Source organism: Tubulanus polymorphus, chromosome 10 (assembly GCF_964204645.1).
Source record: "Tubulanus polymorphus chromosome 10, tnTubPoly1.2, whole genome shotgun sequence".
Classification (NCBI taxonomy): Eukaryota; Metazoa; Nemertea; class Palaeonemertea; order Tubulaniformes; family Tubulanidae; genus Tubulanus; species Tubulanus polymorphus.
In genome coordinates, this window is record NC_134034.1 from 457,718 (window position 1) to 471,204 (window position 13,487).

A 13,487-nucleotide genomic window follows, 5' to 3' on the forward strand; every position below is an offset into this window, starting at 1 on the left:
GATACACGGATCCTGGTTCCGCCGCGACTGTATCTGCCGTTGTTTAGAATGATAGCTGTGTACATTTTTCAGGTGTCGATACTGGAGATGTTTTAAAACATGTTGAAATCTGGTGGTGAAGATCGCAGTAACGAGCCAGTGGTTATAGATTGATGCCGTTAGTCGGGGTTGGTGGGGTCGAGCAGGAACGACAACAGCTCACGACCACAGCAGCGGCGGCAGGCTCTGTTTTAAACTGTTGTTGTGCAGCAGACAAACTGTCAAAAAAACATTCATCATCGGTTAGTGGTCTGTTCTGCGTCAACCAGAATCGAAATTTGGGAATCCCCCAGCAGATCCCCTTTCTAAATGATAACCCTGCCTCTAGGCCCCATGAAATGACCCCCTTGCCTTGTATCCCTACCTGGGCCCCTCTGTGAATTGACCCCCTTGCCTTCTTGTATTGTTTATACCTGGCTCTGCAGATAAATTTGTTTGTTTTCATTCTCTTTTTGAGTCTTCGTTTGCTTTGATCGGCGTCCGTTTGACTGTCCCTGAAATATAGAAAATAAAAGTGACATCGTTAATTTCAGCAGATGTCCTTAAAGGCTTAGCTGGTTAAGATGTCGGTCCGGTTTATTTTCAGATGTCCTCAGCTGGTTTAGATGTCGGTCTGGTTTATTTTCAGATGTCCTCAGCTGGTTTAGATGTCGGTCTGGTTTATTTTCAGATGTCCTCAGCTGGTTTAGATGTCGGTCCGGTTTATTTTCAGATGTCCTCAGCTGGTTTAGATGTCGGTCTGGTTTATTTTCAGATGTCCTCAGCTGGTTTAGATGTCGGTCCGGTTTATTTTCAGATGTCCTCAGCTGGTTTAGATGTCGGTCCGGTTTATTTTCAGATGTCCTCAGCTGGTTTAGATGTCGGTCTGGTTTATTTTCAGATGTCCTCAGCTGGTTTAGATGTCGGTCTGGTTTGTTGGTTTACTCTAGGATTAGGATTATGTGGTGCGACGTTTGGATTAACAGGAATAACGTTCATTATTGTAATGAGCGTTACTTTCATTGTTGGGTGAGTTATTCTGTGATGTCATAGGGGGATTTATAGAGGCAGACATCTTTTCTAGAAGTGTCTATAGATCAAATCACTAGTAGTCAATTTGATGATGTCATAGGGGGATTTATGGAGGCAGACGTCTTTTCTAGAAGTGTCTATAGATCAAATCACTAGTAGACAATTTGGTGATGGGGGATTAATGTAATCAGTATTTGATGATGTCATAAGGTGATTTAATGAAGGTAGACATGTTGTTTTGGTGATATTTTACAGAATGTTGACAAGTATTTATCACTACAGCTCCGAGCGTTGTGACCAAGTGGATCAATCTCCGAGGAGACATCCACCTAAACCACAACCGGGATTTAAAAAGGTAAACTTACACTCCTCAACCCGGTTCCAGTGAGTTGTGAGTTAACTCCTCGACCCAGTTGTGAGTTAAGATTTGAATCACTGAAAATGAACGAATTTTAACTTGCAGTCACAATTCACAATTGTGGGCGGAACTGGATCCTGCCGCAGTGGTTTATATTAGTTAAACTCTTATTTTTGTAGTTGATCGATGAAGTGACTGCGAAGAAACCGATTTATAAAACAGATAAACGTTTGACAGGAGCGAATATGATCGATGAAGTTTTACAAGATGTAAGTTAAACATTCAAAAAAATATTTATATTAAATTCCTGAACCCAACCGCCTGAACCCAACAGCCTGAACCAAGTAGTCTTGAGCCCAACAGCCTGAACCCAACAGCCTGAACCCAGTAGCCCGAATCTGGTAGCCCTGAACCCAGTAGCTTGAGCTAGGTAGCATGAACTCGGTTTTAAGCTTGTGTTAATCCGCAGACTGGTATCAACTTTAACCCGGGTTCCACTCAATTCATAGTCAATTAGTTCCATAAAATGTAAACCAGTGTTTAAGTTAATACCAGTATTACACGGGTTGGTTATGTGTATTTGTAGGTTTTACAATACGCGTTCCGTGATTTCATTAATTCCTGGTATCGACGAATCAGCGAGAACGAAATATTCCTGAACGAAGTCCGACAAACTACCCAACAAATAGTGGTAGCGTTCGCCGAGCGGTCGAAACAGGTGGATTGGGTGTCGTTCACGACGAGGAAAGCTGTCGACGACGTCGCTTCGCATTTAAAACTTTATCGCAAATCGTGCGAAAAAATAAACGAATTGAAAAAAGACGGTAAATATTCAAATTTCGAATTTAGCCGACGTTTTAAACTGTTGATATTATTGACGACGTTGTCGTGTAGGGTTGAAACCGTTGCCCGATTTGGAGGCGATATTTTTCGATTTGGAAACTGATATGGAGGACAATATGTGTCGGGATCATATCTGTCTCAATCGCGACAAAGAACAACGTAAGTTACCGTAGCAACAACTCGAACATCAGCGTCTGTTTCTAGCGGACAATTGTAGATGTAACGCTGTTTGTTCTATTTTTAGAATATTTGGCTGATTTGTCCGAATTATTGTTGTTTCTGCTGTTGCCTAGAGATGATTTCAATAATAAACCATTCCGTTATATTTTAAAGGTACGTTTAAAGCGGGGCAGGAATTCAAGGGTGTTAATTTCCGGGTCCTGCACCCCTTCTAGATCTGTCCTTAGAACTGTTGCGCCCCAGAGTCAAACTGGTCAAACATATTCTCTGGTTATTTCTTTTTGCAGGAAGTTTTAGTGACTAAAGTATTTTTACCGACTATAGATATGTTATCAGATCCGGACTACGTTAATCAGACTATATCATGGCTTGTAAGTAGTTAACCACACAATGATAGGAGTTTCTGTATCCATGGATCCTGTTTCCATGGGTCCTGTATCCATGGTTTCCCTGTCTGCGGTTGAATCTGATTTGTTCTATATTTCTAAGTGTAAAGATTTCGCGATCAGCACCGAGATGTTCATGACTGTGATTAAAATGACCGATTGCGTCGACGAGTTGACAGCCGTTAAAGAGAAAGTTGACGCGGACATCGTGCGTCAACGTTCGAAGGATACGGGCGGAGATGATGGTAAGAGATACTAGAGGGTGCTTGAATTCCGGGCTACACTAAACCTCGCAGCCTAACTCCGACTACTGGATACTCTGGCTACAATGAAGTATAAATCAGACACATAACTCAGAGCGGCAGAGACCGGCGCTAGATTTGGTGCATCAGAATTTGTTACTTAAAACATTCAAGAATGTCTATAAAGCCAGGTCCAGGATCCAGTCACGAAGTCGTCACTTCCAAAAACTGTCTTTACGCTTGTCTTAACTTGTTTGATTGACCATAGAACTGAGATTCATCTTCAATTTTAAATCTAAGCCATGACTATAGAACGAGCCCCTGATTATTTTCATTTGAATGAATTGAAAGTTGATACTTCTAGGAAGGATGAAACTTCTAGGAAGGATGAAACCAGGGCCTGGTTTCATTGACCGGTAATAACTTTAACCTGTGGGCTAACTCAATTCATTTCCAGTTGAGTTAACCCCCGGGTTAAAGATGATACCAGTCTATAAAACTGGGCCCAGGGCAGGGAGAGGTATGAAACCCGGGCAGCATGCAAGAGAAGAGAGAGAGGGATATAACTAATTGTCAAGTTGTATATGTGTATTTGTAGATATACTCATTAAAGCTCAACTCAGTTCATTGCATCACGTGAAAGAAGTTTGTGAATATAAGATACAGAGATTACGAGATGGAAATGAAGACACTTTAGAATCGGTAATTCCATTAATTACTCTTATTCTATTTTCCTGTTAAACCAGAATTTCAAAATCTTCACCACATATTTAATGTAGTTTGATGTCATGATTATCGAGTTTGTAAATATGTTGAAATTCTACTTACTGATAAACTGCAGAGGAGAGGTTGTTGGTAATCCTAATCCTTTAATCTCGTATATCTGAAGTATTAATCCTAATCTTGTAGCTCAATTAATCCAGGTTCGATTGATTTTTCAAGTAAATGTGGTTTTGATCAGGCAGTAATGCAGGCCGGTGGGTACACTGTACTAACTGCTGGTATATACTGTCTATGGGTCTGTAGATCACTGTGTAGTGGACCATGGTCAGTCAGTGATTGAGTAACTAACTGACTGACTCTCAGTCACCTGACACCTCCACCTGTCAATTAGGGTTAGCCAGTGGCCAATCTAGCCCTAAGGTTAGGGTTAGCTCCTCCCACCAGTAACCCTAGGTTTCTGATTGGCTGACAACTGGGTGGGACACCTATTCATTGCCCAATGCTGAATATTCAATGTAGGTTTTGATGAAAATGAAGCAATTTAGAGTGAAAGTCCTTGTGCTATATTTCATTTGAAAGGTCCAGGGAGAGTTTTGAAGGGTCCTAGGAAAGTCTAGAGGGGTCCTGGGAGTCTTGAAGGTTCTAGGAGAGTCTTGAAGGGTCCTGGGTGGGACCAACAAGACTCTAGAACAACTTTGAGAAGGATTGTAATATAACCAATGATGAAACACTTAGAGTTGAATGAAAATATAAAATTCCACATAATGAATAAAAAAAGATTAGTTTGTAACAGTTTCGCTGTTTCGCCCTGAGTCTGTTTTACTTGATGAGTCTCTATGTTCTGGATTGTAAATATAGTGTTATAACTCTGGATTCACTGGATAAATGTGAATTTTGATTAATATTTTTCAGCTTGATTTTACGAAGTTGATCGTTCCCGGTCAGAAGTTGTATTCGTTACCGTTTGATGCCGTTTTACGCAACAATGTCGCGTTAGATTGTTACATGGGTGCGTGTTACCGGGCGTGGATTATACTCCGTTCATTCAAACACTCGTCGTACTCTACTCTAGTTTATATAATATTCACTAACATTACAGTCAAACTGTGGAACTAGGTTCAGGAATTTAAAGAGGCCAGTTGCACCATTCTTAGTAGGGGATCATTCATTTATTACGTTTAAAATTTGAATTTTTCAACCCCCCACCCCCTCTGTACGCAAAATCGGCCATTTTCTCATATACATTAAGCATTACAGTACGCAATTGCACTGACCCCTCCCCCCTCCCCTAATGCGCACGTAATAAATGAATGACCCCTAGTCAGTAACCTGTTTGTGGTTTAGTTTCACGACCGGATATTTTCACAAACCACATTGGTGGGTATAAGCCCATCCAATTATAAAAAGCTAACCACCAATGATTAGGTAACTAACTACATTCTTGGCTGAGTTAGATTCAAACAGTTAAAATCAGTTTGTTTCAAATTCAAACAGCTCTCAGAACTGCGAAATTGTAGTCGTGTTGTTTAGAATATTTTAAGAACAATTTCGAATAAATTCTATTTTCTAATTTCAGAGTTTCTCACGACTATCGGCGCACAGGGTTATCTATTCTTCTGTTTTCATTGCGATGTAAGTACGCCCCCTATCCACCTGCCGCGTCTGCTCCCAACAGTTGACAGTTGAATTTGAATTTTAAACCGATGTTTTATATTTGTATGATTTTGAACGTTAGGGTTTTCGTTCGATGGTTGAACAGCAAATGTCCGACGTTCATCAAAAACGTTTAAATAACGTTCACACAGAAATAGACGTGGAAAGCATTCGTAACATGGCTTTCTCAATCTATGAGCAATATCTCTCTGACAAGGTAAATCATCCATCCCTCCCTCTAAGCAATTACTTATCCCTAAATCATCCATCCCTCTACACAATACTTATCCCTTTACTACTGAAAACTTACAAAGACACATGTCCTGAAATTCCACCCTAATCTACCTAATCTAAGGAACCTGTCCTCAGGTTTCTTCCTTCTAGGGAACCTGCTCCCAGATTTCAGCTAGCACTTAAAGGTTGTTGTGTATTTCTGCATCTAACAGTTCCAAAAGAGGGGTGCAATGTATTCAAAGGAACAACATCTTAGTAAATAGAGCCCTTCGTGGTAACTTTCAATAGATAGCTGGTCACCATTCACACAGTTAAATGTATACCTTTCTAGGGTACCCACCGGCTAACTCACACAGTTAGTGATATCTCTCTAGGGTACCCACCGGCCGACCGGCCACACAGTTAGTGATATATATATCTCTCTCATTATTTTCAGTCATCTCAAAGAATCAATGTCGATGACGCGCTGATTAAACGAACGTACGAACGAATTAAAAACGGAAATTCTTACGTGGATGTTTTTGATGAAGTCCAAGCGAGGGTAAGGGTTACAGCTCTAACCACCACCGTCAAACTTAAACCACAATAAGTGTACACAAAAAGTAGTTTTAAATCATAAAATTAGTCGTAAACTGTAAGATTGAGTATAGAATTGAGAAGATCTTACACTGGACTTTAAGCCATAACTATACATATAACCACTGATCTCATCACCTCACTAACTGAAATATTTGTTGTTTTTTTTTCCCTCGGGGACGCGACAGGTTTACGACAAATTACAAGAAGATCATTTGTTCGTCGCGTTTAAAAAGAGTCAGAAATACATAGAACTTCTCGCTGAGTTGGATCTGTTGGAAGAAACGAGTAATTCAGATAATGAGATAGGTACGTGTGAACTCAGGGGCAGACGGGCGAAACATGGCTGACCTCTATAATCACCCTATAACATCATTAAATTTATCTATGAATGAAGCCTAGAAAGAAGTCTCCTCCTAAAAATCCCTCTTTGATATCATCAAATTGTCTACTATTGATTTCATCTATATAAGGTTCTAGAAAAGATGTCTGCCTTCATAAATCCCCCTATGACATCATCAAATTGTAAATTGTATTTTGTAGAAGATTTCCCGTCTATACCGAGCAGTGTTAATGTAAGTATACTGAGTCGGACCGAGTCTAAACCGTGTTTAAACTCTCTTTACATTTTGTTCTAAACAAAAAGAATTGAAATAATCTATAAAATCACTGTGCGATAACGAATGTTGCTATGGTTAACGGTTTCGTGTGTTGTGTGTGTTGTATTTTTAGTCAGTTGAAGATTTGAATTCATCGAAGGAAAGCATTTCATCGAATGAGTTACAGAAAAATAACATGAATAACACAATGATGAGTTCAACGAGTGCAGCAGCTTTAACCTTTACACTGAAGGCTAAAATAACTCAATCTGGTAAAATATCCCTCTACCCCTCCCCTGGCTGGCCCTCTCCCATACCCCCCTCCCTCGGGCCTGACCTTCTCCTCTACCCCCTCCCCTTGGCTGGCCTCCCTCACTATCTCCTATACCCCCCTCCCTGACTCTCTCTACTGACTTTTAACGTTAACACTGAAGACTAGAATCACTTAATTCAGTAATATTGCCTATATTCTCAGACCGCGATCACTGATCACTGATAGTCTCAGACCGCGATCACTGATCACTGATCACTGATATTCTCAGACCGCGATCACTGATCACTGATAGTCTCAGACGGCGATCACTGATCTCTGATAGTCTCAGACCGCGATCATTGATCACTGATATTCTCAGACCGCGATCACTGATCACTGATAGTCTCAGACCACGATCACTGATCACTGATAGTCTCAGACTGCGATCACTGATCACTGATATTCTCAGACCGCGATCACTGATCACTGATATTCTCAGACTGCGATCACTGATCTCTGATAGTCTCAGACCGCGATCACTGATCTCTGATATTCTCAGACCGCGATCACTGATCACTGATATTCTCAGACCGCGATCACTGATCTCTGATAGTCTCAGACCGCGATCACAGATCTCTGATAGTCTCAGACCGCGATCACTGATCACTGATATTCTCAGACCGCGATCACTGATCTCTGATATTCTCAGACCGCGATCACTGATCTCTGATAGTCTCAGACCGCGATCACTGATCTCTGATATTCTCAGACCGCGATCACTGATCTCTGATAGTCTCAGACCGCGATCACTGATCTCTGATAGTCTCAGACCGCGATCACTGATCACTGATTTCCTCGTACTATTGTTGTAGGTATCGCTCATGATGAATCTAGTCAGAGAAAAGAGTACGCGTTGTACGCAGTGAATGTGATGAGAATAAACTATGATGGAACAGAAGAGGAGTGGCCTGTTTATCGGCGATATAGCGATTTCCATGACCTTCATATGACTATCAAAAACCAGGTATGTAACACCACAGACCCTACTGGCTGAAACTTTACACTAAGATTCCACAGTTGACTCTGAACCCAGTTCCACAACTCTGAACCCAGTTCCACAATTGACTCTGAACCCAGTTCCACAACTCTGAACTCAGTTCCACAACTCTGAACCCAGTTCAGCAACTCTGAACTCAGTTCCACAACTCTGAACCCAGTTCCACAACTCTGAACTCAGTTCCAAAACTCTGAACCCAGTTCAACAACTCTGAACTCAGTTCCACAACTCTGAACCCAGTTCCACAGTTGACTCTGAACCCAGTTCCACAGTTGACTCTGAACTCAATTCCACAACTCTGAACCCAGTTCCACTACTCTAAACCCAGTTCCACAGTTAACTCAGAACTCAGTTCCACAGTTAACTCTGAACCCAGTTCCACAGTTAACTCTGAACCCAGTTCCACAGTTAACTCTGAACCCAGTTCCACAGTTAACTCTGAATCCAGTTCCACAGTTGTGTTAGTTTAGAGTTAACAATTCATTGCGATTAGTTAATTTCCAATGTTTTAAATGTAAACTCTGTCAGTCATAGAAAACTAATTATTCTAAAAACTCCACGATCCGCCATGTTTGATTATGTTGTAGTTTGAAGATCTCGCTGGGCTGCATTTTCCCGGTAAAAAAGCTTTCAATAACATGAGTAAAGAATTCGTGGAGAAACGTCGCAAGGATTTAGATTTATATTTACAATCATTACTACAACCGAATACACTGCTTCAACATAAAGGTCTCACGGACGTTTTGTTGAATTTTTTCGAGCCCGGACAGTGGGAAAAATGTCGCGGCAATTTAGTCCAAAGGGTGAGTTTACGTGGTTTAATGAAATTGTCTACAGTAGACTCCGCTCAAGTCCAGGGGCCAGTCGCACGGTCATGACTCAAGTCCAAAAGTGGTCTTAAATCTTAAGACTGGTCTTATGCTGTTAGATTGGCTATAGAACTAAGTGGTCTTAAACTGGTCTTAAGTCTAAGCCATGACTATGCAACTGGCTCCAGGGACCGGTTGCATAGTCATGGCTTAGACTTAAGACCTGGCTAAGACCGACTTAGTTCTATAGCCAATCTAACAACTTAAGACCAGTCTTAAGACTTAAGACCACTATTGGACTTAAGTCACGACTGTGCAACTGGCCCCAGGTCTTGTGACTTGTTGAAAGTGATATAGATGACATGACTTATCTGATGACTTAGATGAAGACTTTAAGCGAGTGAGAATAAGTTTCTGTTTGTTTTACAGATGAATAGTTCAATAATGAACCCGTTTAAGAATTCTGTACGCAGTGTAAGCAATGCCGTCAAATCCGTCCCTGAGAATTTAGTAGATGGCGTTGTTAAAGTAGGTGGCGGTATCAGTCGTCTGCCCGGGAACGTCGTGGACGGCTTCGGAAAACTGTTTACATCAGGAAAAACGGTAAGTGGGTGGCTCCGTGTGAATAACTATTAGAGGGTGGCTCCCAGAGTATTCACATCAACCATCATAGGGTGGCTCCCAGAATGCTCAAATCATAACATCTGCAACCATCATAGGGTGGCTCCCACAATGTTCAAATCATAACATCGACCATCATAGGGTGGCTCCCAGAGTATTCAAATCAACCATCATAGGGTGGCTCCCAGAATGTTCAAATCATAACATCTGCGACCATCAAAGGGTGGCTCCCAGAGTATTCAAATCAACCACCATAGGGTGGCTCCCAGAATGCTCAAATCATTGCGTCTGCAACCATCAGAGGGTGGCTCCCAGAATGTTCAAATCATTGTGTATTATTGTGTAGATGAATTCAACAATACCAAATGAGATGAAAGACTCCGCGTCTGATGTGATATGTGATAGCAGTAAAGTAGGAGCGAGTTTAGATGAAGACGATGATGACAATATTCCTCTACGTATCATGTTACTGATGATGGATGAAGTCTTTGATCTGCGTAATAAAAATCAATGGTTGCGCAGACGCATTGTGGCCATCTTACGTCAGATCATTAAAGCTACGTTCGGGGATCGGATTAACAGGTACGTGCTGCCCCCTACTGAACCATGATTGTCAGGAACAGTCTCTGAAAATGGTTGACTGTCCCCTGATTGTCAGGAACAGTCTCTGAAAATGGTTTACTGTCCCCTGATTGTCGGGAACATTCTCTGAAAATGGTTTGCTGTCCCCTGATTGTCAGGAACAGTCTCTGAAAATGGTTTACTGTCCTCTGATTGTTAGGAACAGTCTCTGAAAATGGTTTACTGTCCCCTGATTGTCAGGAACAGTGTGTGGGTTTACTGTCCCCTGATTGTCGGGAACAGTCTCTGAAAATGGTTTACTGTCCCCTGATTGTCAGGAACAGTCTCTGAAAATGGTTGACTGTCCCCTGGTTGTCGGGAACAGTCTCTGAAAATGGTTTACTGTCCCCTGATTGTCAGGAACAGTCTCTGAAAATCGTTTAATGTCCCCTGATTGTCAGGAACAGTCTCTGAAAATGGTTTACTGTCCTCTGATTGTCAGGAACAGTCTCTGAAAATGGTTTGCTGTCCCCTGATTGTCAGGAACAGTCTCTGAAAATGGTTGACTGTCCCCTGGTTGTCGGGAACAGTCTCTGAAAATGGTTTACTGTCCCCTGATTGTCAGGAACAGTGTGTGGGTTAACTGTCCCCTGATTGTCGGGAACAGTCTCTGAAAATGGTTTACTGTCCCCTGATTGTCAGGAACAGTCTCTGAAAATGGTTGACTGTCCCCTGGTTGTCGGGAACAGTCTCTGAAAATGGTTTACTGTCCTCTGATTGTCAGGAACAGTCTCTGAAAATGGTTTACTGTCCTCTGATTGTCAGGAACAGTCTCTGAAAATGGTTTACTGTCCTCTGATTGTCAGGAACAGTCTCTGAAAATGGTTTGCTGTCCCCTGATTGTCAGGAACAGTCTCTGAAAATGGTTTACTGTCCCCTGATTGTCAGGAACAGTCTCTGAAAATGGTTTACTGTCCTCTGATTGTCAGGAACAGTCTCTGAAAATGGTTTACTGTCCCCTGATTGTCGGGAACAGTCTCTGAAAATGGTTTACTGTCCTCTGATTGTTAGGAACAGTCTCTGAAAATGGTTTACTGTCCCCTGATTGTCAGGAACAGTCTCTGAAAATGGTTTACTGTCCCCTGGTTGTCGGGAAGAGTCTCTGAAAACGGTTTACTGTCCTCTGATTGTCAGGAACAGTCTCTGAAAATGTTTTACTGTCCTCTGATTGTCAGGAACAATCTCTGAAATCTTTTCTGTATGAAATTGTAGGAAAATTGTCGATCAGGTCGAGTGGTTGACGTCTGCCGAACAGATGGCTGAATACGTGAAATCATTCAGGGATAACATGTGGCCTTGTGGAATATTAACAGACGTTAAACCGACCAGAGATTTAAATACGTGTATGAGGACGCGGGTAGCTTGTAAAACGAGGATGTTAGCCACGCTATCAGGTGAGTCCTCTCTTCCCTCTCTCTCTTCCCTCGCCCTCTTCCCTCGCCCTCTCTCTCTCTTCCCTCGCCCTCTCTCTTCCCTAGCCCTCCCTACCCTTGCTGTCTGATGAGCTGGCCCTCTCTCCTCTCCCTCCTCTCTACTCTCTCAGCCACACTATGAGGTGAGCTCTCTCTTCCCCCTCCCTCTCTTCCCTCGTCCCTCTCTCTTTACTCTCCCTCTCCCCTTGTTGTCTGATGAGCTGCTGAGCCCTGTCTCAATACTTCTCCTCTCTCTCTTTCCTCTTTAACCTAATTTGAAATCAATCTCTCTCCTCTCTCTCCCCCCTCCCTCTCTCTTTCTCCTTGTCTCTCACTCTCATCTCTCTTTCTTCATCTCAGTATTATCTCGTGTACAGTAAGTGTTGATATATTTACAGATGAGATAAAGACACTGATGGGAACCGATACGACGAGACTCGGAGTTCATCGAGTATTTAACATGTTTCAACACGAATGCCTCAATCGACGTTTGGTTTACGTTTTTCTCGAGGGATTCCTCGAAACTTTATTCCCAGATAACAAATTCCGTGATGTTTTCCGTAAAATACATTCTCAATCAGGTCGTGTGAAACCGGACGCCGGGATTTCCTGAAACTTGCTGAGCGTGGGGATTCCCTGAGCACGGGGATTCCCTGAGACTCACTGAGCACGGGGATTTCCAGAGACTGAGCGCGGGGATTCCCTGAGCGTGAGGATTCCCTGAGCACGGGGATTCCCTGAGACTCACTGAGCGCGGGGATTCCCTGAGACTCACTGAGAGTGGGGATTCCTTGAGACTCAGCCATTGGTGAAAATGTAGATATCTTTAATCGGCCTGTGTCTTAAAAACTGATATTCACTTGTAGCAGAAACCATTGGGGGGAATGGGGGGTCGGTCGGGAGGATGGGGGGTCGGGGGATATCTCGGGAAAGGAAATTCTCAAAAACAACATTCATTCCGCGGTAATTATTTTAATAAGAAAAATGAACCAACTGTAAAAACGACAACAATTGTAAAACATATTTTAGCTGATGTTTTTAATGTATAGTTTTATTGCATATCAATCTGTAAATCGTTGAATTATGTGATTATTAATATTAATATTAATATTATTTGTGGCCAGTTTTGTAGGTGCTTTGAGAAATGTCCGCTGGGTTTGGTTTCACTAAAAAAAGGTTAAATTCGAATTTTTGTCGTAATCGCTATTGGTTACTTCATTTTGTCGATGAGGACAACAATTCATACTTAAACTGTTTTAAGTTGAAAGGTTTTTGCGAAACGAGACCCTAAACGAGAGAAGCTCCGGTTTAGAATGTTTTAGCTTCTGTTTTATTGTATTTATACAAGATATTCAATAGTTTTCAATACGTGATGAATTTCAACTCATTTCGGGATTGTCGATATTTATCTTTAATCGCGTTGGCGAAACTCAGGGTTTTTACAGATCAGGGGATTCCAGATTCATTTTTCCCTGTTGGTAAAACTGGGGAAATCTGACTTTTCTTGAAACTCTAAGAAAAGTCAAGGAACTTAAATTTTTGTTAAAAAAACCCCCCTGAAAATATCTTATAATTCGAACAGGGAATTTTGGTCAAGAATCAGAAATATCGGGACATTTTAAGATTCTCTGATCTGTAAGAAGCCTGGTAATTCGTCTGGTTGGTTGCTATGGTTATTACTGTGATACGTGCGTCTGCCAGTTCGAAAACGATGATAACATATAAGAATCGTCGTCATAGCAACATTTATTTGATTTTAGATATTATTCGGGTCGTTGATGTCGGTTGAATTCAAATATCGCGATGAATTTCGATTCAATTAATTTTTTTTTCTGAAAATCGATTTTAAAAGATCTTCGTTGATATTGTT

The 13,487-nt window shown here is 41.7% G+C and overlaps 1 protein-coding gene and 1 long non-coding RNA gene across 2 annotated transcripts; one reads left to right on the forward strand and one right to left on the reverse strand.

The window, feature by feature from the left end:
* The first annotated feature begins 152 nt into the window (after window positions 1-152).
* On the forward strand, window positions 153-12,501 carry LOC141911747 (sorting nexin-13-like). Its single transcript, XM_074802782.1, has 23 exons — window positions 153-281; window positions 920-1,047; window positions 1,306-1,405; window positions 1,588-1,677; window positions 1,995-2,232; window positions 2,303-2,410; window positions 2,496-2,584; window positions 2,719-2,802; window positions 2,921-3,062; window positions 3,658-3,761; window positions 4,695-4,791; window positions 5,359-5,414; window positions 5,518-5,652; window positions 6,106-6,210; window positions 6,434-6,554; window positions 6,789-6,820; window positions 6,978-7,116; window positions 7,970-8,121; window positions 8,742-8,957; window positions 9,393-9,566; window positions 9,931-10,166; window positions 11,418-11,599; window positions 12,016-12,501. Exons 1-23 carry the CDS (start codon window positions 153-155, stop codon window positions 12,228-12,230), a joined length of 3,072 nt encoding a protein of 1,023 aa, XP_074658883.1. The 3' UTR covers window positions 12,231-12,501.
* On the reverse strand, window positions 157-4,052 carry LOC141911748 (uncharacterized). Its single transcript, XR_012620077.1, has 3 exons — window positions 3,888-4,052; window positions 453-533; window positions 157-257 (listed from the first exon to the last, which is right to left on the reverse strand). It is a non-coding gene; the product is annotated as an uncharacterized LOC141911748 (long non-coding RNA).
* Window positions 12,502-13,487: the final 986 nt, after the last annotated feature.